General features: G+C 37.8%; 1 protein-coding gene across 3 annotated transcripts in view; it reads right to left on the bottom strand.

Moving 5' to 3' along the window:
• The window catches only part of LOC126187703 (serine/threonine-protein kinase N), a 347,916-nt gene that overhangs the window by 177,030 nt on the left and 151,363 nt on the right, over positions 1-19,523 (bottom strand). For all 3 annotated transcript variants that reach the window (XM_049928946.1, XM_049928945.1, XM_049928947.1), the window contains exons 3-5: positions 11,207-11,316; positions 5,857-6,085; positions 1,971-2,113 (exon numbers count right to left, since the gene is read on the bottom strand). In XM_049928946.1, coding sequence (XP_049784903.1) covers positions 1,971-2,113; positions 5,857-6,085; positions 11,207-11,316 — 482 coding nt within the window. The remainder of the gene's footprint in view (positions 1-1,970; positions 2,114-5,856; positions 6,086-11,206; positions 11,317-19,523) is intronic.

Raw genomic sequence — 19,523 nt, 5'->3', positions numbered from 1 at the left:
AGTAGAGTGGTATTAAGGGATAAATTGTGTTTTGTGGCTGTAACAGGGTGGAGAGGGGACTGGTGGGAGCAGCAGTGTGAAGGACGGTAGGCCACCGGACTGTGGACACACCTTTCCCCCTTCATAGGTGTGCTAGCTGAAGAATGAGCAGGTGAATCCACCCTCTGTCTGCAAAATCAAAAGCAAGCAGCACCTGGGATGAGAGGTCACCTTTCCCAGAAGAACACCTCAGGTGCTCGACAGTGTGATTAAGAAACTATTTCTCCTATAGAAGTGTAGAATAGTGGGCAGAGATTTACACAGATTCCATCCCTATGCATTTCTTGCATTAGTTTTATTAGTAGCTCAAATCTGTATCCTAGTGTTACACTCCCTCTCTGGGCATGTCTGTGCACTGCATCACCAGGGATCGTGAGTTGCGCTCCAGAACATCTGTACAACTTTGTGAAACACCCTGTAGTTACTTTTGTGATGTAGTGGGGTAGACAGAGTGGGGAATCACCTGCTCGCTGTTGTAGTTTTCAGACCTATGGAGGAGGGAAGTGTATGACCACAATTCGGTGACCAAATTTCCCTTGCACTTCTACTCTCCACCCTGCTCCACACACCCTGTTACATCCCCACTACACAATTCATTTATTATTATGGCTCTACTGCACTAAAGACATTGTACACATATTCGATATCTGTTCTTAACACAATCCATTTAACAGTAAACAGTAGTTTTATACCATTAAAACAATATTTTTAGTAATCTGTGACCTTTCCATTACCTGGAATGCGGGAGTTATTAGTCCTAGAGAAAAAGTGAATAGAACTTCCTTTGTAGGAAATCTAATTTTGTACTGGGAAACATTTTTGCTAGTTGCCACAGTTTTAGGTTTATATAAGAAAAACACAAAAAAGTGACATTTAAGGCCCCACCATCTTGCTCACACACCACCGGTGTGTATTTTTCGTATGTTGTTCATGACATCATTTCATGTAAGTAGACAAAAGTTTCCAAGTACACAATTTTCCCCCTTATTCAAACTTTTCTTTTGCCTTCGGTGACTGGGCTACAACGTTATAGTCGCTTTGTTGAGATATTCCAGAAGCCACATAACTACAGAAACTCAACGATTTAAACATCCTCCTAGATATTATAAGATCATTCATCAACTAAGTTGATACCCTCAGAATTGTGAGACTCCACGACCTCACTAATATTAACTCTGCAGAGAAACCCCCATTTTGCTAAGATCATAAACAGTTACAGAAACATCACTTGGACCAGTAAAACGATTAATGTTATTTTATTTTATTCTGAAGGTACTATGATCATGATGTTGATGAAAAAAATCAGACATCCAGCAGGGTAGATGATTCCATTTTTCTGTGAAGTTACCAACTTACATCAATTTTTATTTATTAAATTATGTTTATTAAACAAAAGTTTATATGTTGAAGAAGACAGCATCAAGACAGACACAGACTTATCTTTAGAAAATACAGGCTAGCAAAGGAAAACATGATTTCAATAAATAATTACACAGGCCGTGGGCCCAGGTTCAAAGAAATTATTTCCGGAGAGTATCACAACTCAACTAGTTCCCTTCATGCAATGCTAATAATACTAATAGAGAAAACTAAGTCAGTTGTAACATTGTGTACCAAGTGGAATTATCAGTCCACCTGGACACACAAAAATATGTCTCCTAATATATTACTTACTCAACAAATGTAAACACATAAGTGACTTATTCACGATTTCTACATCACTTGTGTTTGTATGTTTAATAGGAAGGCAAGTCTGCAGGAAATCAAAATGGAGAAAATTATTCGGTTACTGAATTTTGTATTGCTGTTTCCAGCTGACAGCTTTGTCATGATGACTGTTTCTTTCAAATATAAATCAAAATAAAATACAACCTTCTCTTACAAAAATGTAGTGAGTCAAGTGAAAATTTGTATGTTGAAATGCTACTTACTTCCTGAAGGGCTCTTTTATCTACAACTTTGGAACTCTGCAGCATTTTTATAACATTTTTTGCACCTTCTACAACAGCTGCCTCAATCCTCAGTCTGTGCCTCAATTCTTCCACTCTCTCTTCAAGTGGTGTTTCAAATTTATCTGTTAAAGAAAGCAAATATGCAATAAATATATAATTATAACTGATAATAATTATAAACTTTAATTAATGGGGAAGTATCTTGATGAAAAGACAGTACGAAGGGAAAAAATACAATTCCATCATCCTAATATTCTTCTGAAATGTTTGATCGAAATATTTTTATTGCTTAACTGAGCTGTAATTGTACACAGTAAAAAAAGATGGCTCATTTTAATTAATGCAGGTGCACAAGCTATTTAAGTGAAAGTACAATAATGATATATTATTTTCTTGTTGTAAACAGTAGGCACTAATGACTGCTAGATAAAAAAGCCGATACTGCAAAATTTGTTAGAACTAGCACATTACAAAAAAGAAACTTACATATTGTAAACCGGTCTGGTTGGCATAAATTGCAGAAAACTCGCAAAATGGCAATAAATAAAAAGAATTACCTCTACTGAGACGAAAGTTGAGAATGTCGTTCTCATGAAAATACTACACAAGACTAACACGTATAAACCATTTGGATAATCTGTACAATACTAGAAGGAAAGTGATTTGCATTACACTTTACTGAATTACCTTTGGCACTTTAAGGGGCGCTATACAACTCTGACACTCTAGTCATGGAAACAAAATGTCTGACAGCCAGCAGAAGTGTTTCCAGATGTTAAGTTAAAGGTATTTCTTCTCAACAACTCATTATACACCAAAGACAAATTATTGAATAGAAATAATTATTCATGTATACAAAAACCTTTAATAGCCCAGCAAGTAGCCATAAAAATACATATATTTTTTAAATGTATGTTCTGTGCTTGTTGTTCAGTTGAAACATTCTTAGTCATAATGTTTTTCATGATCTATGGAACACATATCTAGCTAGCAGACAACTACATGTTTAGGAGAAGGATGGCAGTTAGTGCTCTAAACATGATGAAAAAACTGGGATAGGTAACACGGTTGAAAGGCAGGGCGTCATTCACTGAATAAAATGCAATGAAGGGACAATGGTGACAGACTCAGGGAAAGTCACGCAGGGACAATCCGGTGGTCCAGAGAGAGTTGTTCTGAGTAAAATCTTTTAGTTTTCGAGGAGCATCAATTCAAATAAAATAAAATACTCAAGCTTTTGATGGCTATTTCTGCCATTGTGACAGGAGTAAAAACAACTAACTGCCAAGACTGGTATGGTTATCTCCTTGTACAGATGTGACTGCAGCCTATGGTACCAAATGGAGAAGGCCGAAATGAGGCAGATGTGAACATATTGGGCATATCATAGCAGCTGCAGCCTGCCATGGGTCCCAGTGATGTCAAGTGGCATTGAAACTGCTGTTCCCTCCTCCCTATGAGCATCATGTATCTGTCTTTGCTTTCTTTCAATATCCAATGCCCACACCCACGGCCTACTAATTGTGTACCCTTGGTCTCAGTTAAAAATGCTGCTGTTTATTTTCATCTCAGCTGCCTCCTTTATAACAGAATCCCAATATGATGATGCATGAGCCAACACACTTGTCTTTTCAAACCATATTTTGTGACCGTTTTCCAGGCTCAGTTATGACCGAGTTGCCAAGCTCCCTTTTTTTAATATGTCGCTTGTGCTCAGTACAAAGCTCTGCAACTGTGCAAATAGTTTGACTATATAGGTGCTACTGCATTCGCAAAGGACACCACACACATCGGGCACCTGAACAACAATGTTTTCTTTAACAGGGCACAGCATGTCTCATATCTCGGGGTCATGCCAGAATACTGGTCTCAGTTCATGTCTCTGCAGCACACTTCCTAACTTGCGGCTCGTTCCTCCACAGTACAGCAGGAAAGCAGCCAGCTTGGCCTCTTCTGCCGATTCAGAAGGTGCCCTTCATTGCGCGTGAACATGTTTTTAATGTCTCCTTTGCTATAACAATTCTCTCTGAAAACGTGTCTCAAATGTTCCAGTTCAGACTGTAAGTGGTCATCATCATCAGAAATAATCTTTGCTCTATGCATTAGCATGTTACAGACCCACATTCTTGTACACAAACTATCTGCATCCAAGTATTGATTAGTGTGCGTTGGCTTTCTCTACACTGAATGACTGAGCTGGGCTCCTGCATATTGTCACAGGAACAAGTGTCGGATTTATGACGACAGCATTAAGACAGGCTCATATCAAATTGGTATTCACAGGTTTTTTCCCCAATGTTAATGAGTTTGTGCTTGTTGAATATTTGCCTCAATGACACAATGTGAACTTTCATTGTTGTACTGTGCCTTGCCCACAAAGATAGGCAATTTATGACTTTTCTGCCAAAAATCAGTTAATGCCCAACTGTGGTCATGCTACTCCCCACATTTTGCTCCATGCAACTTTTCTTGTTTCCAAAATTCAAATCTATGCTTAAATGACATAATTTTGACACCACTGATGACATTAAAGAGAATTTGTCATTGACACTAAAGGATATTCGAAAATATGCTTTCCAGGACTGTGCGGCAAAGTGGAGAGGTTCCTGGGACAACGGTATGAGCTGACAACAGAGCACTTGGAAAGAAACAGGTACTAACACTATGCTAGTCAAATACTAATTTTATTTTTGAAAAAGATCTTATATTTGGCTCATCATATTGAGTCAGCATGAGGGTATAAAAATAATATTGACTAAAAGTCAAATACGGAAACTAACCAAAGACATGAATCAATCCTCACAGAACAAAAGGTATCGATCAAAAGAAAAGATTCATATATTAATGGCCGACTCTTTGCCAATGATATGTAGAGGTGGAAGTGAATATCTTTGGCACAAAGAAGGTACAATTTTTAAATAATTTTATCATGTGGTACATCATGTACTTTGAGATGAATCTAGTATTTATACTGCCACAGTTTCAAAGTAGCAACATGAGACCAACTAAGACTGGTCTTCATAAAAAAGAAATGAAATTTCTGTTCTTGTACCCAAAATAGAAAACAGACAGAATATAGGATGAAAATATTTTTCAATAATATGGGCTATAAAGGGATCAACTGAAGATCCTTGAACTGGCTGCAGTGATATGACAAAGTAAAGTCTCCGCACATTACTTTTTTGCCTAATTTTGACTAGCACATCCCCAGGGGTAAGGTATTTGCAGTTTTTTAAAGACACCAAGATACCAACTGTGATAAAAAAATGAAATGTCGTGTGGCTAAGGCCCCCCGTCGGGTAGACCGTTCGCCTGTCGATTTGACGCCACTTCGGCGACCTGCGGGTCGATGGAGATGAAATGATGATGATTAGGACAACACAACACCCATTCCCTGAGCGGAGAAAATCTCCGACCCAGCCAGGAATCGAACCCGGGACCTTAGGATTGACATTCCGTCACGCTGACCACTCAGCTACTGGGGCTGGACACCAACTGTGATAAGACTTATCATCAAGAGCTGTAAGTGGACCATCCAAACTGCAGAAGGCTCACATACCATATAAATGCACCTGGTTCACTGGTGTGCAGAAATAATTTTTACGGTTGTGAAACTGAGTATGGAAGTTGACATATGACATACCAAACACAAAAAAGTTCTTAATGTTAACATGTCTGTTTCATAATAGCATGGTAAAATGAAGGTAGATAAGTATTTCCATAATTAGTTACAATTTGTGCAACAATTAACTTACTCTAAAACACACTATGTATAACCTGAATACTTAGCAATATGAACTATATTAATAATTACTATTTACAAAAATTCCCCCAGGTAAGCATTGGATTATCAGTTACAATTTACCTTTGGTTTGATTTATTTCACCACTCCCATTACTACTGGTGCTGTTAGGTACTGAACTAGGATCCACACTGCTATGTCGTAGCTGCTTTACTTTTAAAATGCGCATTTTCAGGAACTCTATTTTAGCTCTTGAGTCGGCCAACATCTGATGAGCTTCAGCTAAAAGCTTTTTATCTCTAGAGTGACTGGCTGTCAAACTTGCTATCATATTTTCAGCTCCCTGTTTCACCTGTTCAGAGAAACAAATTTACAATTAGTCCTGGCTAGCCTTTTCAAAGTCACTGAGTCTATACAACAGTTCAGTTCTTCTACCAAAAGAGTTGTATAAGAATGTAGGTAACTGACCAGTATAAGCTTCATATGTACAAAAAATACAAAATTTAAAGATAAATAAAAAATTAAATTGCAAATTAAAATGAAAGGAAAAACGTTGCTCGCCATCCAGCCTACTGACAAGATAGGATACATGAACGCTTAGAAAGAACAAATATGTTTTCAAAACTTAAAATTCCTTCATCCAATTTACAGAAATAAAGGGATAAAGAAGGAATAGGTAGAAACTACTACCACAGAATAGGAGAGGTTACACAGGAAATCAGAACTGGAGTCAAAAGAAATATTTAAATTCCTAATAAGCTAATACGGCTTGTTGGTTCACAAATCTTTTTACAACAGAGACACTGCATAAAACTGCACTGCACATTAGAGGCTGCTACGCAGGTATCTGACTGTGGATGCACACGAGGTTTTTTTTTTTTAGATTAGGCGGTTCTCCAGCCAATCCAGATAACAACAGCTGTAGGGGGAAAAAAAATCAGTACATGATTGAAAGAAATGCCTCACACACATGAGAGTATTAAAACCCTAGTGGTTAATTGCCACAGCTTTTGCAGCAAAGTGCCAGAGTTCGAAGCACTCCTGAAAAGCAGTGAAGCTCACATAAAATTAGGTACAAAAAGCTAGTTGAAACTTGAAATTGATAGTAGTAAGATTTGTGGGGAAAATTCAATTGTATATTGAAAGGATAGGCTACTAGAAAATGGAGATGTAGCCAAGATACTCACTGCTGAAAAGACGAGTGAAATTAGTATTTGTCTCAGTGGTGTTGAGAAACAGTCGAAATTATTAATATTGAACACAGCTCTCGGGCCCAATGAAGTCCCTATCAGATTCTGTATGAGTTAGCCCCTCTTCTAACTAAAATCTATTGTAGATCCCTTGAACAAAAAACTGTTCAAGTATTTCAAAGAAAGCACAGGTAACACCTATCTACAAGAAGGGTAGAAGAAGTGATCCACAAAACTACCATCCAATATCTTGACATCAATTTGTTGTAGAACCTCAGAACAAATTCTGGGGTCAAATATAACGAGGTATCTTGAAGAAAATGACCTCTTTCACACCAAACAGCAAGGATTCTGAAAATGTCGATCAAGTGAAACCCAACTTCCACTTTTCTCACTTGGCATACTGAAAGCTTTGGATCAAAGGCAGTCAGGTACATGCAGTATTTTTTGATTTCTGAAAAACATTTGACTCAGTACCACACCTACACTTATTGCCAGAAGTTCGATCGTATGGGGTATCAAGTGAAATTTGTGGTTGGATGAGGACTTTTCAGTTGGGAGAACATAGCATGTTATATTGAATGATTTTTCAGTGTCACATGTCTTAGACTTTTTGCAGATGATGCAGTTATTTATAATGACATACTGTCTGAAAGAAGCTGCATAAATAACCAGTCAGATCATAATAAGATTTCAAAGTGGTGCAGAGATTGGCAATTTGCATTAAATGTTCAGAAATGTAAAACTGTGCACTTCACAAAATGAAAAATCATTCAATATAACATGCTATGTTCTCCCAACTGAAAAGTCCTCATCCAACCACAAATTTCACTTGATACCCCATACGATCGAACTTTTGGCAATAAGAAGGGATCGGTTGGTAGGACATGTTCTGAGGCATCAAGGGATCACCAATTTAGTATTGGAGGGCAGCGTGGAGGGTAAAAATCGTAGGGGGAGACCAAGAGATAAATACACTAAGCAGATTCAGAAGGATGTAGGTTGCAGTAGGTACTGGGAGATGAAGAAGCTTGCACAGGATAGAGTAGCATGGAGAGCTGCATCAAACCAGTCTCGGGGCTGAAGACCACAACAACAACATGACTATAACATCATCAGTCATAGTTGAAATGAGCTAACTTGTACAAATACCTGGGTGTAACAGTTCATAGGGATATGATATGGAATGATCACTTAGGCTCAGCTGTGGGTCAAGCAGGTAACAGACTTCAGTTTATTGGTAGAATACTGGGGAAGTGCAAGGATATTGCTTGCAAACTACTCATGTTCACCATTCTAGAATACTGCTCAAGTATCTGGGATCCGTACCAAATAGGACTAACAAGGAATATTGAATGTATACAGAGAAGGGCAGGTTCTGTAACCATCCAATTTAGGCAATTCTGACATTACGAATGCCTTCTGGGCATTGGGAAACTGTTTATTTTTAACACACCAATGTTAAATTAGCTGTATGTATACACCTGAGGATGTGATTAAATCACTGAGAAACCGTTTATGTTTGATCCTGTAATAAGGGACCTACTAACAACTAAGCTGCTACTGAAAGTTTTTTAGATTTTAAAAGGTTCTGAAAATATTTCTATTAGCATGGAGGACCAGAAAGAGCAGTCATTCCACCAGGGTATGAGGTACTGTTTATGTATAAGGCTCTGCAACAACAATATGGGAATGGGGCTTTACACACACACACACACACACACACACACACACACACACACAACAACAACAATAATAATAAAACTTATCAGTTTGCCTGGTATGGCCAATACATAAGCAACACAGGATGGCGGACTTCTTCTGGGAGAAGCCGTACTCTCCTAGATTGATAGTGCACAGTTTATTAGAGGGGGGGTTAGTAGTCCACCAGATGTTTTTTCATCTCCGATGGAGCAGAGATCTTGTTTGCACTTGCAAATCCGCACCTGGGATTGTCAAAGTAAATGAGGGACACGTAATAGCTCCTCTAGCTAAGCAATTGGCCACTTCATTCCCGGGGATATCCATATAACTTGGGACCCACATAAAGACAATCGAGCAGGCAGTATGATGAAGTTAAGCAAGGTCTTGAATAGCAGATACCATAGGGCAACAAGAGTAACATCGGTCAACAGCCTGGAGTATGCTCATTGAGTCATTACATATCAAAACATGGTCAAGGAAGGCCTTTTTAATACATTGGAAAGTTCTGTTAACAGCTATCAGTTCCGTCATAAAAACACTACACCCGTTCTTGGCAACGAATGGCATTCCCAACCAGCAGGAGATGTAAAAGCATATCGCACCTCATTGGTGGTGGGATTTAAAGTTTCACGTCACACCTGCACACTGTAACTAACTGTTTCCGCGAGGACATTCCCTTCAAAAGCTAAGATACAAGCACATGTATTTGTTCAATCATCCTTAGGACTTTTCTGGGCACGTCAGATAAAATGTACACCTCATCTTTCAAGATTAACCCATAGCTCATCTGTATGGAGTGTCAGATACCTGTGTAAGACAATTCCTTGGACCATTTTCAAATGTTTATGTAGAGCAATGTTCATGGGTGTGTCATACAAGCGTTCGCCTCAAGAGCTGTAGACTGTGCAGCAGAGGTGACTTTAAGTGCGAACTGTCCACCCTCAGGCCACCCACTCCCTACAGGTACCACCCAACCGCAGCAAAGGTCATTTGGTACGACAGCCATTGCCAGGGGCCCTGATGCCCCACGATGGGCACCCACCCCTTGGTACGCACGGGAAGCTAGCAGCTCAAGCATCAGCAATGTGATCCCTTTGGTGTCAAGAGGCTCTACTGAAAAGCTACATAATGACCCCACAATGTCAGACTGGCTACTGGGTTGGCTTTTAAATGTGTACATGAGATCATGCAGGTATTGTGTGAAAGTTATCTTGCACTAGTGATCTTGAACAGAGTGCATGCAGTAGGCATCATTTAAGGTGTTCTTTCCACACTACATAAAAAAAATATGAGACTGATTGTAAAACCCAGAAGGGGGCCAAAAATTACTTCAGCCGAAAGGTGATGTAAAGTAAATGAATGAATATGTCGAGAAAGGAAGACAAACCCAAGGGCATAGCCGGGCCAACATCAAAGGCTGCCATCATGAGAAAGTATGTAAGAGAAGGAAGGATAGTCTGAGATGAGGAATTCCAGCACAAGAAAGGAATCACGTGCTGCAATAGTTTGGGGCCCCATGTTCACCATGCACATATTGACAAAAGAGCTGTTCACCCCCTGTGGGATGTATCATGTGTAAAGTGTGTCATCTGCTATTTACAGTCACTACATGAAAGTCAATTTTATTATTTTTACTCAAAACATGTATGCATTTCTTAACATTTTCTTGTATATGCTATTCGATAAATGTTAAATGTAGTTGAAGTGAAAAAGACTTTCAATCTCCTGACTGATGAGTAGTGGAATATTTTACAACAGCCGACAGTAAACTTCACAATGTAATCATTTCACATTCTAGGAAAATAGGTTCAATAAAAGTGTTCTCATGGTTAGAAAATCAGTTTACAGTTTCATGAGTCTTTCAGATAGGTGCCACTACTTTATGTAACAAGCATACAAAGGTAAGAAAAAATGGCTACCTGGAGTTTCCACTGTTTTAAGTTAGGTTCAAGATTTATAAATTTTGTGGTGAGGACTAAGTTGCTACTGGCCAAACAAATATTGTAGTCAAAACAATACCTTAACCTTAATACATTTTAGACTTGGACAGCTTCATCCGATTATCATGTAATTCAGGAATGAATTACTGAATACTTCTGTGTGGTATGAAAACAGCTCTGTCAAATAACTGTCGAAACTGTGATTTATTACATTAACAGTTTACTGAAGAGCTTTTTGTGTTTGCTATATAAGTCACAATTTACACGTTTTGGCACTTCAAAAGTGGTTCATAGCACACACCTAGTTTCTAACTAAAATAAACAATAAAATTTACTGAAAATACTAAACTGGACTCAAATTTTAACATGGCAAGAGCAAAATTTCGTTTTCCTCCTACAGCTAAAGATAAATTGATATCAAGGAAAGAGCTTAAGGGAGGAAACTGAAAGCAATAGGGAAAAAATAAGTACGAAAAGTTTTAAAAAAGGAAAGGCTACAATACATTAAATAACTATCTGAATCCACTCCTGTCACTATTTTGACTGTCTTCTCTGAACCATTAGCTTAGATTCTAATTTTGTGCATCTTCTGCTTCAATGCGGAACTGTAACTTAGAAGAACAGGTATATATGTTTTACCTTCTGTTCAATGTTCAGCTGTTTTTCAAGTGAAAGAAGTCTTAAGTCATTAATCAGTCCATCTCCATTGCTCGAGTTTGCTTTTCCATGTTGTGGAGAAAGAGCAGCATCTGTAAACAAATTATTCAATGAGAAATCTTAACCATGACAACAGCAGTACCGCATCACGATATCTCACAAAACAACATTATTGCAAGGAAATAAACAAGTATTTTACAGCTCTCTGAAATATTTACTGTTCTATTTTTTTAAATTTGAAATTGCTGAGATTATTTTTGTTTTTATTTTTATTGTAGAATGTTTGATTTGTTTCAATAGTCTTTTCCAGTTGTATCTAGGAGAGTCAAGTTTTTTGCAGAGTATGATTTTGGCTTTTATGTGTGGGAATAGTCTTTTACTGTAACTGGAGACTTATTACGGAATCTCATGATATCTCATTGGACTGTATTTAGTTAATCCAATGCTTTGAATAATTTCTCCCTGGTTTGCATCTTTTGTTAACTTCCCCAAGATATTTACGTTTTTAGACTTCAAAGACTTATCCAAAGTCAGATTTCAGTAATTTCTATAAAAAAAATTAAGAAAAGTTCAATTTATCTCTACAACAAAAACAGGTAAGTTTAATTGTGACTTCTTTATTTTCAATTTCAGGTATTACTTGGCTACTTTTGTCTGTTTCTTTTTGTTCTTTTTTTACATTCTTAAATGGTGCTTTTTCCTCAGAATACTGAAGTGTGCAGATCTAACTTCAGTCTCCTTTCGAAAGTCTGCTTTTGAATTTCAAATTGTTACAAAAATATGCTGAAAATCTTAACTTCCAATTTGGTATTTTTAGGCATGCTTTGACCAAATTTGTCTGTCTGTTATTTATTTTTAATTCAGTGTTAAGAATGGGGCTCATATCCCCACGAATCATTTCCTTTATAGAAATTGACTAAAGTGATGATATATTATTATTTATATCATGAAGTAATGTTACATAACTGAGTTGAAGTGTGACCTAATTTTTGGAATGGCCCCAATATTACCCTTTTTTTATCAATATTCTATCTGCCTAATATTGCACTAGACAAAATTTTAACATTACTAGGAAATCGATTGTGCCTGTTTTCTTTTTCTTTTTTTGAAGTACACAGACTCTTGCACCTTCCAATAGTCTGGTATTTCTTCGATTTCTCATTTTTTAAAATGAAGTTTAGGATATTTTTTAAGTCTCAACCACTAAGTTCACACCTATTGCCACCTTCTACATGCACTTCATTTTTTTTTTAATTTGTTCTTTAGATATTTCTTATTAAAGCCCAGTTGCAGGTTGCCTATCTAACGACTTCCAGAGGCAATAAATATTTAATTTTCAGTACTTCATATAATTACTGAGTAAATTTAAAAAAATTAAAATGCTGTCATAATATACTCTCTAAGAGGCATATCTTACATTAAAAGCTTAGCACAGGAAGTCAAGTATTTCAGTTAAAAACTTTGTATATGTCTCGAGGCAGCATAACTCTTAGCACAAAAATTACCCAGACCACATACAACCCGTATTTGAGAATGCGAGCACTTCATGACTTGTATCACTTACTACATTTTCGCTGTTCATGCAGTAAAACTTCATCATCAGGCATGACATTTTAATGCATTACTTCTTTACTACTTACACTATTGGGAATACATTTTGCAGACAATATCCAGGTATAGCACAGAATGTACCTGCAAAATGATATCACTGGACGACACTTAAGTTCAGGAGATATGACGTGATGAATGCTGAGCTGCATGAAAAACTAGCTTTTTGTTGGAGGGGGGTGGGGGGGGTGTTAGCTTGCTCAACTATAAAGGTTTTAAATACTTAACACCAAATATTCGACAAATGTCTGAAGCTGTTTTATACAATAAACCAGCATGTGCTGAAGCTCACACTCCAATTCTCAAATTGTTGGAAGTCTTTGTGTTCTTCAAATATAAGAACATTTTCAAACACAGTAGCCAGTACTGCACAAAAATAGTGTTTTGTATGGCACTGTTCGCTGGGAGATCCCAAGGAGTAGGTTCAGCCCCATAATCAGAAAGGGTTTTCTTCCTTCACGGACAATGGCCCCGTGCAGTGTGAGAGATAAGTGAATGTCATAATGTGACTTCAATGGATGTGTATATCCTATGGTGTTGTATGATGGCGATATGTGGAAGAGTGTGAAACCCAATGCCAACACAGGGGCTACTCCTCTCTAACAGCATGAAAGGGGACTCCCGAGTTTAGCATGCAGCCCACCTGACACATAAAATTTCATGCAGTGTCAAAAACATTCACTCCAGAAGATGCTGTGGAGAGATTTAGAACTGAATCCAGAATTTATGTACCAAGTCTGGTGATCATGAATTTTACACCACCACCTCTCCTCCTCTTACTGACCAAATACTGTATTCTACAGCATAGAGTTTGAGATCAATACTACTATAGCTCCTTCCTGGACCATTTCGAGCATTTTTTATTTATTTTTTCAAGTGAATTTTTAATTGACTCAAGTCAAAATGGTTACTAAAATGTAATCAATTGAGATACAATTTCAATTGATTTCAGAAGGAAATTACAAAGCCTGAAGACATAAGAGCATAAACATATTAGTGATGACAAGAGAAATTATGCATCACTTGCACACAAGTCTCAGCATCAGTGATGTGATGGAGATTTCTTCTCATCCTGGACCTCTTCTCACAATACCAGCCAGCCTGTTGATACCGGCTGAAGGACAACAGGCCGGTTTAGGCCAGGGTGAATTGAAGTGAGCGTAACGGAATGAGCATTCTACATCTACATCTATACTCACCAAGCTGCCTTGTGTCATGTGACAGAGGGTACTTTGTGTACCAGTCACCCCCCCCCCCCCCCCTCATTTCCTGCTCCAGTTTGATTTTCGGGATGAACAAATGTGGGTATACCTCTTCGAACTGGAAAACCACACTGAGATGCAGAATACCTCTCTCACAGCATCTGTTGCAAATGCAGTTGGTTGGTCATCTTGGTGATGCTTTCATGCTTACTAAACAAGTTACAAAAAAGTAGTTCTATTGCTTCAAAACGGTCCATTATATTTCTGGATGTTAATTTACTTGGCATTAAATGCTGATATCAACATTTTACATCTCTGAACATTCAAAGCAAGTTGCCAATCTTAACACCACTTCAAAATATTTTCAAGATCTAACTGAATATTTGCACAGCTTCTTTCAGGCAGTAGTTCATGGCACATAAATGCAATATCTGAGAAAAGTCTGAGATTACCTGCAAGGTCAGCAATACACTACGCAAACAGCAAGGATCCCAACACACTTTCCTAGGGTTTCCTCAACATTACATGTATAGCTGACAATGACTCTCCATCCTTGTGTTGGGACCCTCACTATTCCTATTGTATATTAATGACCTCGAGGACAATATTAATAGTAACCTCACCCTTTTTACAAATGATGCAGCTATCTATAATGAAAAACTGTCTGAAAGAAGCTGCATAATTATTTAACGTGATCTGTCAACTTAGTATGCACAAACAGTAAATAAGCTTCTTGATCAACCTAGCACTAGCCCTTCTGTCGGATAAGAATTCTGCAATCCCTAAATGGTTAAGTATGGGTCCACTAATCCCCTACCACAATTCTGCAACTTGCCCTTCAGGTAGGAGAGCATCTGCAAAAAAGTAGCATTCAAAGATATGACGATTGCTGTATTTCCAACACGAATAATTTTCCTATTTGTCATTGCAAAATTTGCTTTTCAAATATAAGAATACATTTACAATTATTTTTAACATATTCCCTGAATTCACAACATTTTATTATGAAACCGTTAACATTTACTGATTGACATTTCCCTTCTGCAGCAGAGAGTGTGCTGATTTGAAACTTCCTGGCAGGCTAAACAGTGTGCAGCACCAAGACTCAAACTCGGAACTTTGCCTCTCGCAGGCAAGTGCTCTACTGACTGAATCTTCCAAGTATGACCCAAGTATGACAGCTTTACTTTCGCCAGTACCTCGTCTTCTACCTTCCAAACTTCACAGAAGATCTCTCGCAAAACTTGCAATACTAGCACTCCTGGGAGAAAGGATACTGCAGAGGTATGTCTTGGTCACAGCCTGGGGGTTGTTTACCCAGAATGAAGCTTTCACTCTGCAGTCGAGGGTGCACTGATATGAAAATTCCTGGCAGATTAAAACTATGTGCCAGACCAAGACACTAACTTGGGACCTTTGCCTTTCACATGCAAATGTTCCATCTACTGAGCTACCCAAGCACAACTCATGACCTGTCCTTACAGCTTTACTTGCGACAGGATCTCGTCTTCTACCTACCAAACTTCACAGAAGCTCTCCTGCAAAACTTGCAGAACTAGAGCTCCTGGAAGAAAGGATACTGCAGAAACATGACTTAGCCAGAGGAGTGCTAGTCTGCAGCTTCACACGAGAGCTTCTGTGAAGGTTGGAAGTTAGGAGATGAGGTACTGGCAGATTCAAATAAACAAAACATCTGCATTCAATTCTTCATTACTTTCTTGGTAGCAGACTCTATACAAAAATATTCTAACATAGTTACATTGTTTTTTTCTTTGTATTTTTGTTTTTCTCATATATTTTCAATGAGCAATAGTTGTGTCATTTAGTTTATTTTGTGCTGTTCTCACACTGGCCTAATCACTGACTTTTAGGGCATTTTTAATTCTCTTATTTGCTCAGATAAAAGTTTGTTGTAGGCATGTAATTCTGATTAGATATACTTTTCCTCCCTTTCCATTTTTTTCTTTCATTTAAGTTTTTTTTTACTTTGCTAAAATATTTTTTCACTGTTTTTCTTCTTCTACTACTTCTCTTTTCCTCTTTTCATATCATTCTTTCCTCTTCCTTGCACACTCTTCTTGTAATCATTTTTCTTCCTCAGGTCTAGCTAAGTAACACTGACAAGCTGTACAATCTCTTTTCAAAAATTATTTTATAGAAACTTTTATTTCATAGCTGTATTGTTTCAATCCATCTTTTGTAGATTCAATTGCGCTCTATGCAATTCTGGGGAAGGTGTGTTCTAGTTTCTGTGAGAAAATTGTTAACACTGGGAAATCTGCTTTCTGGATCTGCATTGCTATCTAACATTACTAATACAGAAGGTGGCTACTCACACATTCAGGGGTCAAAAATTCCTGATAAATTAATGGTGAGCAGAGGGAGGGGATACCACAATAATGACTTCTTTCCTCTTAAGTGAGATACACCATAAGCAGTAGTTTACACGCAGCTTCTAAACATTGATAATTTATACAGAATAATATTCATATAATTATATACAGAATAATATTCATGTAATTAACACATTTGAGATATTATTTTGAACTATGTGATTTATGAAACTCAATTAAATTAAATTTCAAAACTAGGTTAAAAACACAGAATTCCCTAAGATTTCCCTGATTTTTCCAGGCAAAATGTAATTGCCTGAGAATACCAGGTTTTCCAAAAGAATCGCCAGCCTGACTCAGCTTTCACCAACCTCTTCAGGTTTAGGAACACATCACTAGCTGTAAAACTTTTTATGAAAAATATTTTTTGCAAATAATAGTCAATAATCAACTTCTGCATGTTTCTGTCAATGTCCTTTGCAATATACGCATCACCTGGTATTGTATGACACTGAAGAATCTTCCACTCATGAGAGATGATTTCAATAGATATTGGAGAAGTTAATACAACATTTTCAGTGATTTTTTGGATGAAGTTCACAGCCCATGATTTACATCTATTTTCAAGTTGAAGGCATCTACTCTCCTGCACAATTACAGTGTTGACCGGTAATTTTTAAGATGATGATGTGTTACTTTTCATAAAAATCTCTCATACAAAGAAAAAGTGACTTCTGCATTTGGGCAGTATTTTTTTAACAGTTTTCCTTGTTTCACAACCAATTTCCATTTCATCAGCACACCACTGACTTAATAGTCTCTCAATGCACTACATTACAAGTATCAGAGAAATTTCAACTTGGGAAGCATGCAGAATTTTCTTGAATTCATCTATCCTTATTGGAGGAAGTATTAAAAAAATGATGTCTGTGCCATTAAATCCACCTTTTCCTGACCATAAACTGTGAACCCTTTCTGACCCTTTCCCAAAAACACCATGTGTAATATGTAAAGAGCAGGTGCCAATGTCAGTTAGTTCCCGATACTTTAAAAGCATATTTTGTTCATCACATGTCTTTTACTGTAGCATGAGACACCAGGCAGGGTCTGCACAGGATATGGTGGGCTATGCGTAGTGACCAACTTTCATAAAAAGTGCTGGGCAAGTTCACTCATTTGTTCAGAAGGGGAGGCCAACACTGTCTGCCGCCTTTCGGTCTGTCAGTGATGACAGAATCGAGGCTCATGGTTATTATGCAAAACCTCATTATCTACCGTGTTATTCCACTAACTATAGACTTTTTCAATGAGAGAATGCAATTTTTAAGGGCCATGAACAGCTGGTGGCTATAGGTTTTGGAACAACATAAGTGAAGACATTAAATGTTTATTTTGTAGAGAGAATGTGCTTCTTCTTAAGATACGACTTATTTTTCCTGAGTTCTTCACTTAATAAACCACCACTTCACAATTCTCTTGCAATTGCATCTACCCAATATGTTAGCGAGGTGAGACTGTGTAAACACCACTGTTTTAGCAAAAGAAGCAAATTTTAACATGGCAACAAGAGAAATTTGTAGGTACTCGAAATTTGCCACTCGTGACAAATGGCTCTGACCACTATGGGACTTAACTGCTCAAATCATCAGTCCCCTAGAACTTAGAACTACTTAAACCTACCTAACCTAAGGACATCACACACATCCATGCCCGAGGCAGGATTCGAACCTGCGACCGTAGCGGTCGCGCGGTTCCAGACTGTAGCGCCTAGAACCACTCGGCGCCACTCGTGACACTTCTCTGAAAGTTACAGATGGTTAACAAGTCAGGAGAAAATAAATTGCTAAATTTTTGGCGAAATTCTTTTTAGGTACTAATCAAAGCATCTACATTATTTATAATTTTATATTCTATGGGCGCTGCACAGAAAGGGAACCTTATGGAGCCCAACATTCAAAAGGTGACAGCTCTTTCTGAATGGTCACCATGAAAGTGTGGTCGTGAAGGGGCCCCACCTAATATTTACAAAAAATGGGAGTGTAGGCTTCAGTTCAGAACGGCATTTCCCCTACAGCATCCCTCTCTAGCCCCACCACTACCACTCTCCCAATGCATGCCCTGCTGTCTGCCATCTACCGCCCACGATTTTCTGCACAGACTTTTTCTAAGTGTTGAAGTGATGAACTGACTCCATCGCTGACATGTGGCCAGTACCTTATTTTGATATCAAGCTACTTTTCTATTTCTCTGTTTATTAATTCATCATATACGAATGTACAAGAACCTGATTTTTATAGGTCATCTAATAACAGCACATGGAAATGTGGCCCTCTAGCATTCGATATAAAACAGGATAATTTTGATGCAGTTCATGATATTTTTCCAGCATTTGTACTATTGGGGAACATTGTCATAAATAGTTCCTGAAAGTTATCAATGGATTTAAAGCTAAAATTATTGCACACTACTTTCATGGCCCAAAGGACTTTCCCTACAGAACTGGCAGGCTATCAATTGTTTACTGCTTTCGTTAGCATCAGGAAAAGATACTTGCATAACAAGCTGACTTCCTGCCATCACATCTTCAATATTCATTTTATGCATTGCCGTTTCAGTATACCTAAGATGAGGACCAAGTACACCGTTGATAACTCTTAACAGCTTTCTTGAAAATTTACACAGCACACTACATTTCATATCACAATTATTACATCAGTCTCAAAGAAAATGTGCATCACAGTCCTTGATCTTGAACTATGCTTCACTAAATGAGGTTTCATGCTGAACATACAAGCTGAAAATAAACACATTCAAAAACAACACTTGTTTCACAAGCTAAAAATTTTAACTCCTGTGTTTAATGAGCCCATTTGTTTGAGAAGGCTTTTTACACTAAATGTGCATGCAATTTAAGCACATACAAGACCGTGACACATGACAATCACATTGCGATTTTATAAATACATCATTGTTCAACCAATGTCTAAGAGTGTATGTCCCTAGGAGGAAAAAAGCGGGGATGGGGAGTTAGTAGACAAGTCATTTTGAGCCCAATGCGAGGAGTCCAACAGTGCTTGCCACCTTTCGGCCGGTCGGTGATGACAGAATCAAGGCGCACACCCTGCAGTCTTTATCAAATTATTTTACAGAAACTAT

Source organism: Schistocerca cancellata, chromosome 5, assembly GCF_023864275.1.
Source record: "Schistocerca cancellata isolate TAMUIC-IGC-003103 chromosome 5, iqSchCanc2.1, whole genome shotgun sequence".
In the NCBI taxonomy this organism is placed as follows: domain Eukaryota; kingdom Metazoa; phylum Arthropoda; class Insecta; order Orthoptera; family Acrididae; genus Schistocerca; species Schistocerca cancellata.
The sequence above is the reverse complement of the archived record's forward strand: the minus strand, read 5'-3'. Positions and strand labels throughout refer to the sequence as shown.